Here is a 21506-nt window from a genome sequence, read left to right as displayed (position 1 = left end):
TGTCTCAGGGATAGTGCATCTATTAACAAAAGTCATCAAGGACCCAGACTTTTTCTGGCTCTCTGGTTAGCCATCTGCTGTCCCCCTTTTGTTTTTCTGCATTATTTTGATTTGTAACAACACCTCTTTCGAATATCAGCTTGAATTTTTTCAGCCACTCTGAGAGCTTCTGTCTTTTAAAAAAATTTATTAATAAGTACAACAATATTAAATAACTTTAATTTTTAAAGAATTTAATCACTTCACTTTTATTTTTATTGATAATGCATTTGGCCTCATTCTCACCATTTAATTTTATAAATATGTTTCTATTTCACGATTAATCCCTTGTTTTCCTTTTGTTAGGTGGAATTTTCTTAGTTCGTTCTTATGTGATTTTTTTAAAGTTATAGATTCTGTTTATATTCTTCTAGAGATTACCATTGTCCTTTTAAATCACACATTTAAACATTTTTATATCATAGCTGCAGTTAATGAGTATTAATATCATTTTGCAGAAAGTGTTTAAATTTTTAACATACTTTCACTTACTCCCAACAAATCTTCTACCTCCCATTTTGAAATTATCTAGAAATTTTGTTTCCGATTGTAAAGTAATACTTCTAATCACAAATAGGTAGCAAAAATAGTTATTTACATATAGTTGTAAGTTTTGCTCTTATTTTTGCTCAACGCTTTTCCTTGTATCCCATGTTGTCTTCTTTCTTTGATTTATTTTTTAATGCAGCTGGAATACATTTGGGATTCATTCTTTCAGAAAGTGTCTGTGGGTGGCAAACTGCCTAAATCATTGCATGCTGAAATGCTCTTTACTTTCTCATCTCATTTGAATGCTGATTTGACTGTCTATATGAGTCTGTGTTCCCCATCACAGATCAGTAGTAAGGATTCTGGGACACAGTCTAACTTAAGAAAGAAAAGCATCTCTCCAATTGCCGTGTTGAGAATAGAAGACAGGGGGCCGAGGGTGGGAACAGGGAGACCAATTGGAAAGCTATTACAACAGTCCTGGCAAGAGGTGGTAAGTGCCCGAGACCAGGAAGAGAGCCGTAAAGGACGTGAGAAGTGGTCAGATTGTGAATATATTTCAAATATATATATTCTTAAAACAATCGTTTGGATTTTTGACAAAGTGAACAAGGAGTATAAGAAAATAAAACTAGTCAATAGGTAACTTCCTGTCCAACAGGAAGTGTGGACTTGCCATCGGCTAAGCTGAAAAGCTGAGTGCTCTGATGGGCAGTTTGGAGTAGAAGGTCAGAGTTCATTTGACCTCACAGATGATGGTGTTGAGTACCGAAAATTCATAGTCTATAATTTTCATTTGATTTCTTTAAAAAGGATTGAGAGTTAAAGAAAATTGTGAAGCATTGTAAGTAGAGAATCCATCTCGCTTTATTTTTTCAAAACTTTAGGCCTCATTTTTGCACAATTTAACTATTGGGTTGTCAGGAGAGTCATGACACATTGTTTGCATCGAAAAACAGAAAAATACTCATGACTTTCCCGACGACCCAATATAACTAATCTTTCCTGTCAAACCTAAATGTTTCAACTTATTTCCTCAGGAGCAACTCTTTTTGGACATTCATATGTTGTAAGTAAACATAACAGTTAGTAAAAAATAATGACAATAATCAGTATAAATAGAATGAAAGGATTTGGGAACAAATGTGACTGACTCCTGGTAAGCAAAGTCTCGCTGATGAGAGTATGAATGTAGGAGCAGCTTAAGGCATGGTATTTAGGATGTGGGTATTCACAGGGCCTGTAAATTTTATAGCAAGACTGGAAAATTTTATTAATCTAGTGAGTCAGTTAGCTGATGGTCAATTAAAAGGATTTGTATTGTGCTATAAAATTGCCCCCAAAAGAGATTGTACCATATCACTCACCAACTCACAGAGCTGAGAGTGACCATTTCTCCAAACTGTCATCAACTCTTGGTATTATCAAACTTGTTAAATCCTTGGCTTGGGTGGAAATAGCTCATCTTTAAACTTACATGTCTTTAATTGTGAATGAAGTCGGGCATTTTTCACATGCTCACTAGTTGTGTTTGACTACTTTGCACAAAATACGTCTAGGATATATCTGCATCTCTTATATTTGTGATGTGGGTAACTTAGGATCTGTTCCTTTTGAGTTCATTTGCGCAGTCAGTATGTTAAGCATTTATTGACTTTTACTAATATTGTCATCTGCTCTTCTTGGCTTTTTGAAAGGAATTATTTGGAACTTGTTGCAAAATTCATTCAAGATTGGATCATAAAAGAAGAAGCTATATATCAGGAATCAAAAACGGCTGAGGAGATCGCTAAGACCAAGGCTGAGCTGGAGTTGAAATCTTCTGCTGCCAAAATTGTTTCTCCTAGCAAAACTGATTCTTTTAAAAAACCTAAAAGTAAGGAAACTGCGAAACTTATACATAAAGTCAAAACACATTCTCCCATATCCTAATTTAATCAAGACTGGGAATATTTCAGGATTAAAAAGAGTTGCCCACAAAATTACTGTGACATTTCACTTCCTTTAAAAAAACAGAATCGCTGCATTCCAAATATGGCGAGATCATACCTGAGTAGGATATTGATCACACCTCCTGTCAAATCTGGGAGATTCAATCAGTTGTATAGATCACATGTGATGTTAGGGACATGCCAGATGTCTTTATTTTGGTAGGATTGACACGTTCAGCGATCTAAAATTTGTTGACAATATATGAAGTCAATTCAGAGTCAGTATGTCTCCATTAGAATAGTTATAGATTCCATAGGTGAGATTAAAATGTGTCCTTCCTTAGAAGAGCAAGCAGAAGAGTCCCAAGACTAACTGGGGGTAAGAATCTAAAAACAAAGGGAAAGGGAATCCTTGGGGGCCTGTGGCTTGGACTTGACAGGATGTTGGATCATATCTTTGTTTTTGTTGTTGGTAATTTCCATGGTTTTGATGCTATCGGGAAAAGGAAGAACAGGATGACAAGGAGAGGAAAGATACTTGATAAGAAAGTGAGACAATGAAGTAATTCATCTGGAAAATAAGGATATTTCACTGGGTTTGTTCAAATAGAATGGACCCCATGCTCATAACATTCATTATTTCTAATAGCCAAAGTTGCAAGTGGTTTCTCATAAAGAAGCAAAGCTATTTAATTTCCAAAGGTTTTGGTAACTCATCAGTTACCAAAGGAATTTGTGCTTGGCTTGATTCTAAAATAGAACTTAGAAAATCACGTTCATGAAGAATTAGTCACCGACCTCCAAATGGCTGTACAGTAGCATCGGCCATCATCTGGGCCTTCCTCCTAAAGGGGACCCAGCGGGAGCCCACTTAGGACCCGGAGTAACGGATGGGACTGTATAACGAGAGGTGGGGCCGCCCTCTCACAGTCGGGTCAGGGCCACACTTGCCTATTAGCAGGGAAAAAACAAACGGTTTAACTGCCTTTTCTTTATTCTGCCTCTGAATAGAACCCACAGCTTAATAACTATCTAGGTGCCTGAGGAAACCCTGAAAATGGTCAGTTTGGGATTGACATTCACCCGTAGGTATTGCATTCAGTTTGAGGACTCTCAAGTCAGGAAATGTAAATCTTCACAACAGAATGACTACAATGGCAAGAGGAGGGCTTCGGTATGCAAGGAAATGTGAGGTTTGTTCTGTGTGGTCTTTAGGGGGTAAATTAGGATGAATCAGGTTAAAGCTCTAAGGAGAGAGCCCAGTTCAATAAAAGCATCCAAGTCTTAACATGCTGAGAAGAGACTACATCTGCCTCCACTGACTGTGAGTTCCTCATACTTGAAGGGGCTCAATTCCACTTTGGATGCCCACTCTGGAGAGGGCAAAAAAGAATTCAGAGATGAACGAATGGGGAGTTAAACTTGAGAGCCTTTGAAGATCCCCTTTGACCCAGATATTTGGTCTTTCTATGAAACTTTGTTTTATGGCGTTACTAAGAAGTTTCATTTTCTCTGGTTATAGGTAACAAAGGAATGAACAAAGCAGAGATAACAGATCCAGAAAAAGAAAAAGAGAAGGAAAAGATTCCTTTCATTTTAGAAGGCTCTCTTAAGGTAATCCAAGGAAAGAAAAATGACACCATGTAATCACAAATGCAATATTATTTTGGGATAGAGAGTTTGTGTGGTGTAACAGGAAATGACCGTTTAGTAACAACACACAAGTGTAGTTCCAATGTGAATATTGATTAATATTTTCAAGGACATGAACAAGTAAGACAAAAGTCACGAACCAAGGGGTATGTCCCACTCATTCATCAATGACATGAACAACTTCTTTGCTGAATCAAGTAATAGCTTTAAATACAGGAAAAATATTTCCTCAATTTTTTTGTGATAGTCACAATGTAACAGCTCCAAACATGGCACATTTTTAAATTTAATCTGCATGATTTACCTTTTCTACATCACTTTATTAAGTCTAGATAGGCAATAATCAATCAATCTCAGATTTATAGCATTTGCTGATATCTGTAATGTAATTACTCCCACATGGCTGATTTCAAGCTACCAATATGACATCACCAAATATGGAGTTGGAAGCAAAGTACAGTAGCACACCATTATATTATATTTCTATGATACGGATACAATTGACATAACCTGAAGAGCATAGATAATAGTGAAATGTAACAAAATAATTAAGAAGGTGGTAGGTTTTGAGCATTTATAGCCTTTGTTTTAAAATGTTATTTAATTGTGCATTTATGTAATTTAATTTTTAATAATGATGTGGTTAACCAGCTTGCAAAGTTCCTGAAAATTTAATGATGAACTCATTCAAGTCAAGATGAGCTGTGTCCAGCACACCCCTGTTACTTTCTGCTTCTGTTTCACTGGCTGTTCTGAATGTTAGAGTTAGTGTTTTTAATCAGCTCTGGACATGTCTCAGCCATTATCTGTTCAAAAACGGTCTTTTCAAAAGTTCTGTTCAATTTGCAGGAGGGCGTTCAAACTCACCTTGTTATTTTTGATGCTCTCTGTTTCTTACTTACACTTTTGATACCTCCTTTTCTTTATTTAAGCATATTAAAATACTTATATTCTTTATTGGATAATTCCAATATCTTCAGCCTTTGCAGATACAATTTCACAGTCTGTTTCTTTTTCAGATTGTCGATTTTGTCTTATCGCCTCATGTTCTGTGATTTTCATTTGTGAGCTTGTACCAACCCCACCATTTGTAGGATACAGTTTTACAGTAATGTGCATTTTGGCCAGAAATCTTGTGAGGACAGGCTTGTGATTAGTTCTCAGGAGAGAGTTTTTCCCCCACCCCACCCATTGTAACTCAAGGCCAAGGAAGCAGGCTGGAATCCATGGTCTTCCTCTCTGGGGCAAGATTTTTTTTCTATACTTTCTTTCTTCATTGCCTTATAGTTTTCAGGTCTATAGTAGAGGTCCTTCACCTCCTTGGTTAAGTATTTTATTCTTGATGCAACTGTGAATGGAATTGTTTTCTTCATTTCTCCTCCTGATTGTTCGTTATTAGTGAATAGGAATGTGACAGATTTCTGTATATCAATTTTGTATCCTGCTACTTTAATGAAGTCTTTTATTAATTAAGTTTTTGGTAGATTCTTTAGAGTTTTCTATATATAGTAACATGCCATCTGTAAATAGTGACAGTTTTACTGCTTCCTTTCCTATTTGGATGCCTTTTATTTCTTTTTCTTATCTGGTTGCTATTGCTAGGACTTGCAGTACTATGTTGAATATAGTAGTGAGAGTGGGAATCTTTGTCTTGTTCCTGATCTTAGAGGAAAAGCTTTCAAATTTTCACCATTGAATATGATGTTAGCTGGGGGTTTCTCATATATAGCCTTTATCAAGTTGAGGTAAGATTCTTCTTTGCCCACTTCTTTTTTTTTAATTGGGGCATTGGGGGAGGGGAACAGTGTTAGGGAATTGGGGAAGGGAACCAGCCAAATTGTTGTTCTTCAATCTTAGTTGTGGAGGGTGCCAGTCGCCATCAGGCTGCCCGTCAGCAGCTCGTGGCCTCTAAGCTCAAGGTGCTGTGTTCAGTCTTAGTTGCGGGTGGGCATAGCCACCATCCCATGCGGGAATCGAACCGGCAGCCTTGTTGTTAAGAGTGCATGCTCTATCCACTGAGCTATCCAAACGGCAGCTTAGCTTAAGGTGCCAAGTTCAGTCTTAGTTATGGGCGGGCGTAGCCCACCATCAAACAGGCTAATCTTGTTGTTAGGAGCACGTGCTCTCACCAGCTGAGCCATCCTGCCACCTGTTGGAAGCTCAGTGGCAACTCAGCTCAGGCACAGCATGACTGGCCCATGTGGGAATCGAACCAGTGGCCCTGTTGCTCAGAGCTCACGCCCTTAAGCTAACTCTTAACCAGCTGAGCCACTCGGCCGGCCCCTTTTTTGCTCACTTTGTGGAGAGTTTTTATCATAAACAGATGTTGAATTTTGTCAAATGCTTTTTCTGTATCTGTGGAGGTAATGATATGATTTTTATTTGTGGTTTTGTTGATGTGATGAGTCATTAATTGTTTTGCGGGTGTTGAACCACCTTTGCATTCCTGGTATAAATCCCACTTAATCATGTGTTGGCAAGGATACAGAGGAAAGGGAGCCCTCATATACTGCTGGTAAGACTGCAAACTGGTGCAGCCCCTGTGGAAAACAATATGGAGATTCCTAAAAAAACTAAAAATAGATATACAATATGACCCATCAATTCCACTTCTGGGTATTTAGCCAAAGAAACAAGAATGCTAATTCAAAAGATATATGCATCCCTATGTTCATTGTAGCATTATTTACAATAGCCAAGATATGGAAGCAATCTAGGTGTCCATCAACAAATGAATGGATAAAGAAGATGTGGTGTGTGTGTGTGTGTGTGTGTGTGTGTGTGTGTAATATTCACAATGGAATATTACACAGCAGTAAAAAAGAATTAAATCTTACCATTCATGACAACATGGATGGATCTAGAGAGTATTATGCAAAGTGAAGTAAGTCAGGCAGAAAAAGACAAATACTGTATGGTTTCACTTACATGTGAAATCTAGAAACAAAACAAAACAAAAAAACACAAGCAGACTCATAGAAACAGAGACCAAAGAGCTGGTTACCGGCAGGGAGGGTATGGGATGATGAGGGGAACATAGTTAATTGTGATAACTTTACACAGTGACAGATGATTACTAGACTTAGTGGGATGATCACTTTATAAGGCATACAAATGTTTAATCACTGTATTATACTCGTACACCTGAAACTAATATAACCAATATAAGATTGTATACCAACTATACTTAAATAATTTTTTTTTAATTTAAAATATTTTTTTCTAATTTACCCAGTGACAGTGTCATTTTTTAAAAACACCTGATCTGTTCAGAGGTCTCTGATCTGATCTTCCTGGTTATGTCTTTAGTCCTCATAAGCCATTAAAAGCTAAGTCTAGGCTGCCTGGGATGGACAGATACCACTGGGAAACTGCTGTCTTCATGCCCACCTCCCTCACTGAATTAGTGCTTTCCCACACTTGGCTGCTAGTCCTGCTTCACATTACAATGATGATTTTTGTATTTTATCCATAATTTTTAAAATGTTTCATGCCAAGATGTTTCTTTGGACATCTAGTCTGCCATATTGCTGATTAACCACGTTTAGGACCTAAATTGGGGATTGGACTAATGTTAAAAAGTATAGAGGCGGGAGAACAGCTAAGAGGTTGATGCAATAGTTAAAGCTAAAGATAAAAAGATCTGAAATAAAGGAAATTGCAACATATAGTGAGAGAAAAAGTTGAAGTGAAGAGAGATCTCTGAAGACAATTGGCAGGGCTTAGTAAATAGAAGTTGGGTGAGAGAAAGAGAGTCAAGGATGACTTTAAGATTTCTAGTTAAGTATTTTGATTTGTCAGATAACATTTCCAAAAATTATGTTAAATATTCTCCAGAATGGACCCAAATGGGATATAATTGTTTCAAAAATCCTTTTGCATTTTTAAAATGTGTTTTCAGGCCTGGAAAGAAGAACAAGAGCGATTAGCAGAAGAGGAATGCTTAAAGGAAGAAAAAAAAGCAGAAAAGAAGAGTAAGGAAGCTGGTAAAAAGAATGGCAAGGAAAACGTGCAGAAAGAAGATAGTAGGACTGTGAAGAAAAAGTCTCTTTCCAAAGAGAAACTTAAAGAGCAAATAAAGATCCCAGAAGTCGTACCAGAGGAGCCCCTCCATCAACCAGAACCCGAGATAGTTTATCCAGTAAAATCAATTTTCTCTAAAGCTTTCTTGGGTCATTAATAATTGTTTTGGGAAAACACAGCTGCTTTGGAAGCCTCAGGTTGCCAGTTTTCCGTGCCACCACAGCAGGCCTTGGGGTGTCTTCTGGTTTAGATAATCTCAGACCTGTATTCCATCCTCTGATACCAAGTACCTTCTTTGTATCCGGTCACCAAGATAGGAACACCCTTAGGCCAGTTTTTCCTGAGTGCCATGAAGCAAGGTTACCAAGGGCAGTAAAGGTAGAAACTTGACACAAAGGCATTTTTAGGTTTATGTGAATTAGCAACTGGGATAGGTGAAAGCGGACACGAAATTTGGCAGGATCTATCTCAGATGGCAGGACGTGATGTGTACCTTCAGTTGACTTTCAGTCGGCACCCATGTTTTTGCTTGTGTGCTTTTGCAAACCTTCCCTTTGCCAATCTCTCCATCCAGCAGTTTTATGAGTCAAACCTAGTGGGGGGAAAATGGAAAGAAATGTTACATCCCTTGTCCCTTTTCGCTACTACGCTAAGACAGTTCTCCAGTTTAGCATGCGTCAGAATCATGGGAGTTCTATTAGCAATACTTAGTGAAAAATGTCTTCAGCATATGACCTAAAGTGTACAGCGTCAGTACTGCTCAATATATCAGCTCACTTTAAATTAAAAACGAACAGCCAGTGAAAGAGAAATGGATTTCTTCTTGCATTGGATCATGAGAGAGCTCCAATGAGCTTAGTTTAAAATCATGGACCACCTTTAATTCTGCCCCACGCTATATAACATGGCAGAAGGTACTACAGATAACATGGTCACTGGCCTCTGTATCTGCAAGTGACAAACTATCCAGCAGAAATTAAGCTTATGGCAACTTTAGTTGGCTCACACTAATGGGTTGATTTTCATCAATGGCAGTTCCACACTCAAAGTGAAATGTTTTCTCTTCTAGTTTCGTGGCTACAACATGGGAAATGTACCCATCCAGATATCAGGAACAAATTGTTACCTGTATCCTTCAGATGGCGGGCAGATTGAAGTAGAAAAGACAACATTTGAAAAAGGTACGTTTTGAAAGCAGCTGGTTAATGGCTTGGAAGAAATTAACCCATTTCAGGTCATCTTGAGCCCTGTACTCCCGAGTGTGGTAAGTGAGAGTGGTAACGTGATTCGTGAATGTGCCACATTCAACATTTTCAGACTTTAAATTCCTCTGTTATAATTGACTCTGCCAGGCTCAGGCCAGCTGAGAGGTTAGCTGGGACCCACTAAGACGAGTGTTCCCGTTGTTAAAATACTAAAATATTTCTGTACCATTGGGAAATAGTATAATACAGAGGGTGCCAAAAACAGGTATACACATTTTAAGAAAGGAAAAAACTGTGTTAAAATTATGCTGATGGTAACCACTTTGAGCACCTCTTGTAATTGCAGAAGTCAAACATGACTTGTCTTCATCTTTTGTTATCGGTATATATTGAGTATTATAATTTTAATACAGTTTTTTCCTTTCTTAAAATGTGTACATATTTTTCTGGCACCCTCTGGAGTAACTGCAATGAGCAAATAGTTAATAATATTAATTACAAGGCATAGTGTTCTCACAGAAGCCAAGCACATACTGTGAGTTTAGAGCAAATATTTCTGGTTTGGGGGTCTGCTGCCAATACTCAGTTATGTTAGCTATGGAGAAATTGCTTCTGAATTCAGAAGTCTTTACGTGTGTGGGAGGCTTGCAGATGAGCTGAGGAGGACCTAGTCTGGAAAACCCCTGAAGGAAGTGCTTAATTATTCCAAGGGGAGAACAGGTCTCTTCCCAAGGAGCCTAGCAGAGCCATCTTGCTGGCCCAACTTTTATCAAAGTGATAGTGCAAAGGGCTTACATTTTCACTGTGCTTTAAAGATTCCTCAGGTGGGTTTAAGCACCTGGGCCTTATTTGACAGTTTATTGTCTGGTCGGGAGCTGTGGCCTCTCAGAGCTGTGAAGAGGTCAGTTTGGAGGGAATGTGAGCAGGACCCTGTTTGATGCCCATAAGACTCTGTACCCCAGCAAGACAACAGGGGGTCCTCCCACCCCCAACATTCCGCCAATGACACCAGCCCACCCCTTCTCACTCCCTATCCTTCCCCCTCCCTCCTTCCCTCTCTCTCAATCTTTCTTTCTCTTCCCTCTCTCTCTCTCTCTCTCTCTCTCTCTCTCTCTCTCTCTCTCTAATAACTATCAATTTAGTGAGAAAATCATTGTAAGAGTTAGATGCTATTCCCTACATGAAATCATGACATCATTAGATAGTAACCACTACCATCAAAGAAAACCCATGATTTTTAAAATAAAAATTCTGCAAGTTATTCATATTATTTAAAGAATGGCTTGTGGTACAGCATATCAAGTGCTTTTTCAACACATGAAAGAGATTTTTATTAATATAAGTATGCATATTTATTTATGTATATTATCATATGTGTTAGTATTTAGTATTTTGAAAATCATCCCTGGGTATAGTGTACAATTATTAGCAATTAAAAATTAAAGCGGAGCTCAGATCACATAACTGAAACAAGAACTGGCCTTAAGTTTTGTAATGGTGTTTGTAATAGTATTTTCAATAATTATTTCTTGCTCTTACCAAGATTTGCATATGCATACGATATATACAAGTTTCAGATTGTTCATAGTAAATACAGCATTTTTATCCTAACCTTATCAATTTTTCAGAGATGATAGTTCAATCAAACTTGAAAAGAAAAACCTGGATTAAGAAAGGAAGAAGACGAAAGCTGAGAAAGTACACAAAAAATGAGTCAGAACACTAGATGAGGGAATGATTGTTAGGAAAATTCTTGTATGTTTCCACTACTAATAATAACTACTGTAACTCACATCTGTGTAATTCTTTGTAAGTCATGAAACCCTTTCATGTGAGCGATGAAATCATAAAGTTGAGAATAGGGATGCGTGAGCCTCAGCCAGCTGATTTTCTCTTCTGCGATTTGATCTGAGATGCAGGTAGAAAGGCCACCAGCACCTCCCTGACCCACCTGCCATTTATTCCCAGAATCCCACCATCACTTTATTCGTGTGTTTCCACTCCCTGACTTGAACTCCCTGCTGAGTGTTTAGATGTCTTGTCAAGGATCTTCACGGGGCCCCTGAGTGAGCCCATCTTCTATCCCACGATTTCTTCCCAGGCCCAACTTTTATCAAAGTGAAAGTGCAAAAAGACAATCACAGTTTTATAATTCATTTGAAAGACCCTGAGAAAATTGTGAGAAAGGAAGACAAAGAAGAGGATGATTCTTTAGAAGGCGAGACCAAAGAAAGAGCAAGAGAACAGGATCTGGGAATGGGTGAGCAGCCGCGTCTCTGGTCGTGGGGCTAAGGGCTTCACCTTCTGCCTATATACGGTTTCCCCAATGGAATGTGTATTCACGTTGCATGCAGTGCAGCCCATCTACAGTGGGCTGCTTACTTGGTTTTGCCCCCTCTGGGCACCCCGCTCTGGATTCCAGTTGTCATACAGTGTCTACCTGGCCTCCTATCTTTCTGTAGCAACACTGAGTTTGCAATGTCCATTCTGGCCTGAATTTTGTTTTTGTGCACTTGTATCAAGCACAGTGTCTAGAGGTCAGGTCCTCATTGATTGATCCCCACTGAAGGTTTCACTTCTCTGCAAAAGATGGGATTTCTTTCTATGCTCGATTTCTTGGTTCTCCATGTAGCGTCCAATTTCTTAAGTTGCAAGGACAAGCGGAAACATGTAAATTTGGCCACAAGACTCTTGACCTGCTTGTAGATGAGACTTCCAAGTGGATGTCCATTGATTGAAACTTCCTGATAGCACCATTGAACGTCTCCAGGCAACAGCCCCTGGGGAACGTCATCGCTTCTTGCCCAATGTGATGTTGCTTGCACCTGCAAATGGAGATGAGTTTATTGATAGAATGTTTTGGACTCAGATTAGTAATAAGATTAATAACTAAATCTCACTAATAAATTTAGTTGTGGTCACAGTATTTTCCAAATTCAAGATGAGACCACACTGTTTGACAAGCTTGAATATATCCAAGAACTTAAAACAGAAAGTTTTTAGTGAATTTTCTTTGTTTTTCCTGGTAGAAAAATATATGGCTTATTATAAAATATTAGGGAAAATATAGGAGCATTTAAAGAAGAGAACAGTTGCCCATAATTCTACCACCCCAGTGGTAACCACTATTTCATGGTTATTTCTTTCATGCTTTATCATCATGAGCATTTTCTTATTCATTAAAAAATCTTTGAAAACAAGCATTTTAAATGATTTCATATTAACTCATTGGTATAAATATATATATAAATATATATATATATATATATATATATATATCATAATTTACTTAATCATTTTCACGTTTTTATGTATTTAGGTGATTTCCTCTTTACACTGACTTTTGCTTACATTTCTTTTTAATAAAATGGAAATGTCCTTGATTCGCTTTTATCTTTCAGGAGAATCAAATGCAAAGAATGAAGCTGTCAGCAAGTTTGGGTCTTTTTCTGCCACCTTGGAAAATGGAATCTGCCTCTCCATAAGTTACTACGGGTCCAGTGGAATGGCGCCAGGTGACATAAACACCACAGAAAGGAAAAGTGTCCCATGACCAAGCGTGTCTGCCCATCCTCAGGCCGCTCACTTGTTGATAAACATGTTCTGATTTAATGCCCCTCATTTCCTGGAGACTGGGAATATATGTGCATGTGTGCACACATATGTATGTGTACATATATGCATATGTAATCTTTCATACATAGGAAATAACAGTACTTTAAAACAGCATTTATATATGAAAAATCTTATAATCACACATACATATAAGATTATAATATATACACACAAACACATATATTTTTTCATGGGCTAGTTAACAAAGATAACTGGAATTACACACACACACAGACACACACACACACATATGTAAAATCTTTGTTAACTAGCCCATGAAAAAAAACCTGTGAGTTGGTGCCAAAGAAAGCATGATTTGCCGAGGAATCCTCTTGGTTTTCTACAGAATACTATTTTTATGAATCCTGGCATTGTAGAACTGCTCAATGAGCTTCAGAACATTAGCCTTAAAGGATCCATTCACTGGACATCTTGAAGGATTTCTTTACCCCACTTTTAATAAACAAATTCTCCAACTGGAAGCCTTTTCCTTACAAACCACAAAATAATATGTCACTTTGCCAAGAACTAATTAGGAAATCTTGTGGGTTCCCATGCGTTTTACAGGGATCTAACCACAACAGATTTAAAAAAAGAAAGCTTTACAAAATCAAAAGGCGATCCCTGTTATACAGTCTTAAAACTATGTGTTGATGATGGGACCCAATCATCTGTCTTACTGTGTAGTTCCTTCTCTGGATCATTACCATCTTGTGTCTTACCTTGTGCCAAATATTGTAGAATTCTAGTGAATTAGAGAGTCCATGAAATTTGTTAGTATTTTTGCTTTGTTTGGGGTTTTGTCTTTTGTTTTTGTATTTGCTTTGTTTTTAAATCATCAGCACTTGGAGAAGTCATTTGGTGCCTAACGAATTATGTATTAAAATTCATTATCACACAGTCTCTAAAAAAATCCCATTCCCTCTGATCACAGGTAAAAGTTAATTTAGATTAAGATATTTACGCTCTATTCTCTATCAGTTATGTCACTGCTGTTTCCTAAGTGATTTCCTTATTCTTGATTTACTCCTTAAGTGAATATGCAATCATTCCATTTAAAACAAATGTTCCTAATTTCAAGTTTTAAGTACTGCATTTGAAGATGTTTAGAATGTGACAATAAGTAGTGTTTTACTTCCTGTGTGTTAAAAAAAAATTGAAGGCATGTCTTTGTAAAACATATATTATAAATCCCTTAAGGGTACACATAATACTAATATTTAAGAACTCTTGTCTGCTAATGGCTAACCAAATTTCCAGCCCACTGCTCCCCCCTTAATTGGGTACATAGAGCTCTGCAGAGCTTCTTCATCGTGCTTAACTGCAACTTTCCACCTGTTGACAGTAACTCCATTCCCTTCTACCCCTAGCTTCTGTCAATTGCCATTCCACTCTTTGATTCCATGAATTCGACTTTTAGAAAAAAACTCATATACATGAAATCATGTGGTATTTGTCTTTCTGTGACTGGCTTATTTCACTCAGTGTGATGTCCTCAAGGTTAAGCCATGTCGTTGCACATTGCAGAATTTTCTTCTTATTTAAAACTGAATTGTATTCCATTGTATGTAGCATACCCCACATTTTATTTATTCATTCATCCGTCAAAGACATTTAGGTTGTTTCCACACCTTGCAATCCTGTTCTTTTTGTGCCTTTTAGTTCCTTGAATGAACGACGCTTTCTCTTACCTCTGGCCACTTGCTCATGAGCTGCCACTTGCTTAGAACACTTTCTCTGCTACATACACCACCACTTTCAACAATTAAAGCTCCTCCCATCCTTCAGATCTCAGCTTATAGGTCACTTGCTCTGAGAAATTCTTTACATGTCGAGTGGCAGTAGCTTGTGAACTGGGTCTCTGGAGGTAAGTGAGAATTACCTAAGCAAAGAATCAAAGGGAGGGAATTCTAGACACCAGGAATGGTGCTTGCAAGCTCAGCAGTATAAAGCATGACACATTTATGGAAAGGCAGGCTGTACAGCGTAGCCAAAGTATAGGTTGTACGGAGTCATTCTGTATTAGATAACCTTCTTCTGGGTTCCCATGGAGCTCTGTACTTCCTCTATCACAGACTTAACACATGACATTGAACCTGAAGGTTTCTTCCTCTGAACTATGCATTGCGCTATAAGTGCCGTGCAGTCTCATTCATCATTTGCTACCCAATTCGTGGTACATCATAGTAGGTACTCAATAAATATTTACTGAATAAGTAAATGGATGGGGACAAGAGGGAGGAGTTTCTACCTGCCTGTAACTGGATGCCATTCACTTATTTATATACTGTACTTCCTATGGGTCACGCAACTTCCTCTCACTGAGCCACTGAGACGAGTAAACCCATGTTACAGATACTCAAAGAACTCACTGTCTGATGGGAAAAGAAAACATCAATGGAGAAATGACTGTGTAAATGCTAGAAATTATGTACAGAGCTCTGGGACCAGCCAGAAACTACCTCAGAGAGAAAGTCTGTAGCATCTAAGATGGGTCTTTAGAGAGGAGTGGGGATTATCCAGACCAAGCAGCAAGGAAAGGGACTCCTAGGAAGTAAGAACCACTTGTATGAGCACACAACTGGGTAAACGCATGGCACCTTTATGGGAAGATGAAAAGTTGAGTGTGGCCAGAGTGGAGGAAGGCGAGCATGGTATGCCCTCTGTGATTAGTGAGCAGCAGAAGCCTTTAAGGAAGGAAAGGGAAGTGACGTGATTTTATTTTAGGAACATAATTTTAGTGATAATTTGGAAAGTACTACTGAAGTGGTGGTATTGGAGAGGCCATGATACCAGTTAGGAAACTGCTATGAAAAATCAAGCACAAGATAGAGAATCTGTGCTATGGTGCTAGGAATAGATAGAGAGGCGTGACTTGAGAGAAATTTCTGAGGGCTTGGTGACTGGTTGGATGTATAGGGTGAATCAAAAGGAGAAAATGTGAATGACCTCAGTGTCTAACTTGGGAAATGAGGTGTGTGATTAGTCCTGGCATTAACCAAGACTGGGGACATAGGAGGGTTGCCCTGCTTGGGAGAGGAGAGATGAATTGAGCTTGAAATGTCTCCAGTACCACAATCAGGAGATGTCTAAAACCAATTGGGACTATAGACCTGGGGCTGAGAAGGAAGGTCAGGCCTTGAGATGTCAATTTTGGAGTCATTAGCATGTACGTAGATGACAGTTGGAGCCCCAGTAGTGAATGAGGTCACTAAGATCTGTTGGGTCTTCAGAAAAGTCATTACGCATATTTGCAACAGATGGCACTAGTTCATTTTTGGAAGTACCAGAGTAATTTGCATCTATGTTACTGCTATATCATTGGACAGCTGACAGTTCTAGCTTCATTCTAATAAAAAAATTCAGTGATTTGGTTGAGTTTTGGAGATTTTACAACAAGTTGAAGATGGAAGACCAAACCGTGCATTTTTGCCATATTTAACTGTTTTATTTTCATAAAGGGAAGAACATGTGTCAAGCTTGTGAAAAGTTGTATAAAATTTACAATGACAATGGTCTATAAGAACGTCAGTGCCAATGGTGGTTCACGAAATTCTGTGCTGGTGATTTGATCTCAACGATGCTCCTTGGTCAGGGAGGCCCACCGAGGTTGATGACGACAAAATAAAGGCATTGATCAAGTCAAACCCACATTACACGACACGAGAGATTGCAGAAACATTGAACATCCATCATTCAAGCGTTCATGACCACCTGAAGAAGCTGGGATATGTAAGCAAGCTTGATATTTGGGTTCCGAATGAACTCAAAGTTCATTTAATGGCACATATAAACATCTGTGATATGCTCATTAAACATGAGGGAAACGATCCATTTTTAAAGTGACTGATAACTGATGATAACAATGTGGTGTGCCAACGGTCTTAGTCCCAAGGTGATGATTTGCCTCAAACGACATCGAAAGCAGACATTCATCAGAGGAAGGTTATGCTCTCAGTGTGGTGGGATTTTAAAGGTGTTGTGTCTTTCGAGCTCCTACCAAGGAACCAAGCAACCAATTCGAATGTGTACTGTCAGCAATTGGACAGTTTGAACGAATCCATCATCCAGAAACGTCCAAGCTTGTTAATTGTGAAGGAGTTGTGTTCCATCGTGACAACGTGAGACCACACACAAGTTTGATCACCCATCAAAAATTATCGGAGCTTGGATGGGATGTGCTGCCACACCCACCGTACTCGCCTGACCTTGCACTGTCAGACTTCCACTTGTTTCTCTCTCTTGAAAACTCCTTGCCTGATATAACCTTCAATTCAGTTGAGGCTGTAAATCAGCACCTTGTTCAGTTTTTCACAAATAAAGACAGGTCCTTCTATGAACAAGAAATGAAGCTCACTGAAAGATGGCAAAAGGTTATTGAGCAAAACGGGCAATATATCATTGATTGATCTTTGTTCTTTATATAAATAAAGGACCTTTGAAAAACATAGACAAAATACGTCATGACTTTTCTGAAGACCCAATACTATATCTAATCAAGGGACTCAGGCCGGGCTGTCAATCACTATCACATATGATGTTTTGCAGATAGAAATGCCTGGTTCTCATCCCCAGGGAATCTAATTCAGGAGGTCAAGATGGGGGGCTGAAGGAGTTTGGTTTGGTTTGTTTGTTTGTTTGTTTGTTTGTTTGTTTGTTTGTTATTCCATGAGTAATTATCATGGGAAGCCAGAGTTGAGAACATCTGTTGTGTAATGATAAAGGGAAAACCTCTGGCACCTAATGACATTTACGGGATTAATAAGAGAGGAAGAATTGATAAAGGAGACAGAAAAAAATTAACTAGAGAGGTAAGAGGAGATGCAGGTGGGCATGTCACTCCAGAGCCTAGAGGACAATAGAATCCAAGATGTCAGGGATACTCAGAAGCTTCCAACATAATCCCCGCACAGATGAGCTCTCCTTTTAGAATTCTGACAATCCTTTAATACCCCAATAAAGTTTATCTTCGACAAGAAAACTTCTTTTATCACCTCAGCTAGAAGTAATCTCTTTCCTGAATTTCCTTGTTCCTACCACATTATGTCCCCATTTAATATGTCTTTGTATCAAAGCTATTTGAATGTAGCTCTTATTTTGATTATTTGGGCCTCGTAAGGTGTTTTATAGATCGTTTTCATTATTTCCCACTGCTCCAAACATTTGGGATACTAGAGCCTCTCAATAAATATGTCTCAATTAAATGAAGACTGTCCTATGGTTAGGAGTTTACCATCTAGATATGGGAGGCAAGAACATGTGACATAATGACTCCATCAACTATATCATCGTATTAAGTACCTCAAATATTTTATCTACAATCCTGATTTTCAAATCAACTACGTTACACCTGAAATCTATCCAACTGATAAATCATATTCAGCAAGTTACAAATTATGGCCAACTTCTATAAACGTTTGAGATGTACATTTTATTGAACAAACATATCAAATATGAATGTCTAATTTATTTGTTTCCTCCATTTTCTGCTCACAGAGGATAAGGACCCTAATTTGGAAGCAATGTTGAATATCCCGTCAGTGCACATTCCAACAGTCATTCCTGTTATCATGCCTGTTCCCCAAGCCAAAAGCAAAGGGAAAACAAAAGGCAAAGAAAAACCCAAAGAATCTCTTAAAGAAGAGGAGCACCCAAAAGAAGAAGAAAGAAAGGTGAATGGACCTCGCCATGGGTCCCCACACTCTGCTTTTGCCTCTGTATTAACTCTAGAAATTATGAGTTATGTCAACAGTGTTATTCCAGTGCATGCAGTGCAGATGTGTTAATGTTCCTTGGAGTTTCCATTTTGAATGGAAAAGAAGAGATTTACAGACAGGTGTCGGGGTCCCACGCCAGGAGACATATTGTCATGTATACACTGTCTCAGGTCATTCATTCTAAACTCACAATGACTAGTTCAACTTTCTTCCCACCCTGGTTCTTGGGTGTCCTTTGGTTTTGGTTGGTCAAGTTCCCATCATTCCTTATTTCAAATACAGTAAAATCTTGGATTGCGAGTCATGTAGTTTGCAAGTGTTCCGCAAGACAAGCAAACATTTCTAATACATTTTAACGTGGTAAATGAGCGATGTCTTGCAATACGAGCAGTTTGTTTCTGGAACAAATTATGCTCGCAAGCCAAGGTATTACTGTACTTTATTTAGTTCCCTTGAGATAAACAACAATTGGAAGAGGAGAAACTCTAAGTAGTGGAAATATTTCCATTTGGTAGACTTGGACTTAAATATTGATGTGCTAAGAATTCAGCAAGACTGAAAAACAAACCACTTCTGGTGAATGAGCAGTCAACCCCTAGCTCCAACTGTTCACCAAATGCAAACACACGTGCACACATATACACACACACTGTGCCTCTAACCATTTTCCTAATAGAAGAATACAGATCAAAAAAGGTTCAAAAAGAGGGACAAGAAGGAAACCACTGATCAAATTTTGATTCTTTTGGTATTTACTAGCACAGTTGTACAGTTTGTATACTATACAAATACCCAACTTATTAGAATTTAAAAAATATGTTAAAAAGTGATCAGGGACCTGGATTTCAGACCCTGGCCCCTTAAAAGTTATGGAGTTTGAATGTTACTTAGCTTTCTCACCACATTTACATAGATGAGCTTTCTCAAGCCAGGACACTTGACCCTTGTTAACTAAAAATATTCAAGTGTTGAACAGAATAATCTCAGGTCATTCATTCATTTGGCCAAAAGTGATTTCATAGCAGCAAGCCAGTCCATTCACCCACCATTTTTTAAAATTGACAATAATGGAAAGATGGAGGCGATTACTGGTTTTGTGTGTAATGATAGATTTGTAACAGCAGGTTCAATCTTTGAGCATTATTGTTCATTTTACAGAATTTCATAAGCTTTCTTCTCTTAGTTTTGCTTTGTGTTTTTAATTGATTTCTAGCAAACTATTCATATTTTATGCTCTGTTAGTTACAAAGACAGAGCAACCTAAATGATCAATAATAGAGAACTACTTAGAATGAACTAAAGACCCAGCAATGGGAGATCAGTTGAAATGATTTTAGTGGCTAACAAAAGAGAACCAGTTAGAAAAACGGAAATGATTATCATTAGGGATTGGTTGGAAGTAACCATATAACTTTCCTTCTAAAGTACATGTAACCAAACAAAGTAATTCAGATATAGTTAGCATAAAATTCATTAGGATTTTTCAGTAGACACACCCAAACCCTCACTGATTTATAAATAACCTTTCCATTGTCTGTTCTTTTATTGTTTTTACTTACTACAGAAGCAACGCATGCTCATTATAGAAAAACAAGGACACATATCCTAATAGCATAATGTCTCTATCGTCCAAAACTTAAGAATCACATAGAAGGTAGTAGGGATGTTGGTCTGCCTGACACCTACACATGCAAACAGAGGCATGTTTCAAGGCCTAATTCAAGTGCCAAGTTCACGGTCCTTTCCTAATTATTGTCATTAACTTAGACAACTCCATTTTCTGAGGAAAGAGGTGCCAACCAGTTGGTACTACTTTTAACGGTTTCACATGCCTGTGTGTCAAGCTACAAGCAGGATATACGTGACACAGAGGTGGAGACGCATGCATCCTTACAGCCTTCATTGCAGGGCCCACTCATTCCGGACAAGTCATATCCTAAGCACTCAGCCAAGTTCTTGCTTGGTCATAATACATCAGTAACTCACTTAGAACACGACACGCCATTATTCACATGTTAAATTATTTACAGGAAGAAGTGGAACCAGAGCCTGTTTTACAGGAGACTGTTGATGTTCCCACTTTCCAAAACCTGAATTTGTCTTGCCCGAGTGGGCTTGTAGTGACCTTCATTGGACAGGAGTCTCCAGGTGAGTGCTAGGTGGGCTGGGCCAAAGGGGAAAGGGGGGAAAAGTCTTATAGGAAACAGGTAAGTCACTGTTGAAATTGTGTGTTTTCCTGCCAGTGAAACAGACTTGTTGATAATGAACAATATAGGCTAAGAAGAAGAACCATTTCTGGAGCACTGATGATGGGCAGGCACTAAGTACTTACCATACCCAACAAAATACAGCTACTATACGCTGAGTCCTAGCAGTTCCATTTTACAAAATAGAGAAGTTGAGGCTTCAGAAGGTTTGGTAACTTGTCCGAGGTCACTCAAGTCCTAAGTGGCAGAGATAAAATGTCATTCGTGGTCCAGGGATGGCAGAGCAAGTGCTCTGAGCAACACCGTGTGGCTGTGTCTTCCTTCCTCTACAAAGGGCCGCAGTCCAGTACGTTGCTGGTCCTATCAAAACAAAGGGCTGTGAACATAAAAGAGGTAGAGACACGTGCAGATTAAATGGATGAAGAAATGCATCCTGTTCCCAGGTGTGTAACTTTATGGAGTCTGTTATTTCTATTGATTCTTTACATGGCTCCTATCCTAGTAAGATAATTAAGTACAAGTAGGACTTCTTTCATTAACCTGATGGGCCATCCACATTGGTGACTTAATTTGAATATTACTTAAATGGAGACTTACTATTGCGTTAGAATCAGGGAGTTGTAACAA

The 21506-nt window shown here is 38.4% G+C and overlaps 1 protein-coding gene across 3 annotated transcripts in view; it reads left to right on the top strand.

The window, feature by feature from the left end:
- Nucleotides 1-21506, top strand: part of SPAG17 (sperm associated antigen 17) — a 173573-nt gene that overhangs the window by 92955 nt on the left and 59112 nt on the right. For all 3 annotated transcript variants that reach the window (XM_019655832.1, XM_019655831.1, XM_019655830.1), the window contains 8 exons: nt 2226-2404; nt 3982-4073; nt 8014-8253; nt 9205-9316; nt 11442-11600; nt 12742-12855; nt 18452-18627; nt 20703-20820. In XM_019655832.1, coding sequence (XP_019511377.1) covers nt 2226-2404; nt 3982-4073; nt 8014-8253; nt 9205-9316; nt 11442-11600; nt 12742-12855; nt 18452-18627; nt 20703-20820 — 1190 coding nt within the window. The remainder of the gene's footprint in view (nt 1-2225; nt 2405-3981; nt 4074-8013; nt 8254-9204; nt 9317-11441; nt 11601-12741; nt 12856-18451; nt 18628-20702; nt 20821-21506) is intronic.

Source organism: Hipposideros armiger, unplaced genomic scaffold (assembly GCF_001890085.2).
Source record: "Hipposideros armiger isolate ML-2016 unplaced genomic scaffold, ASM189008v1 scaffold_247, whole genome shotgun sequence".
In the NCBI taxonomy this organism is placed as follows: domain Eukaryota; kingdom Metazoa; phylum Chordata; class Mammalia; order Chiroptera; family Hipposideridae; genus Hipposideros; species Hipposideros armiger.
This window is presented reverse-complemented; position numbering and strand designations above follow the sequence as displayed.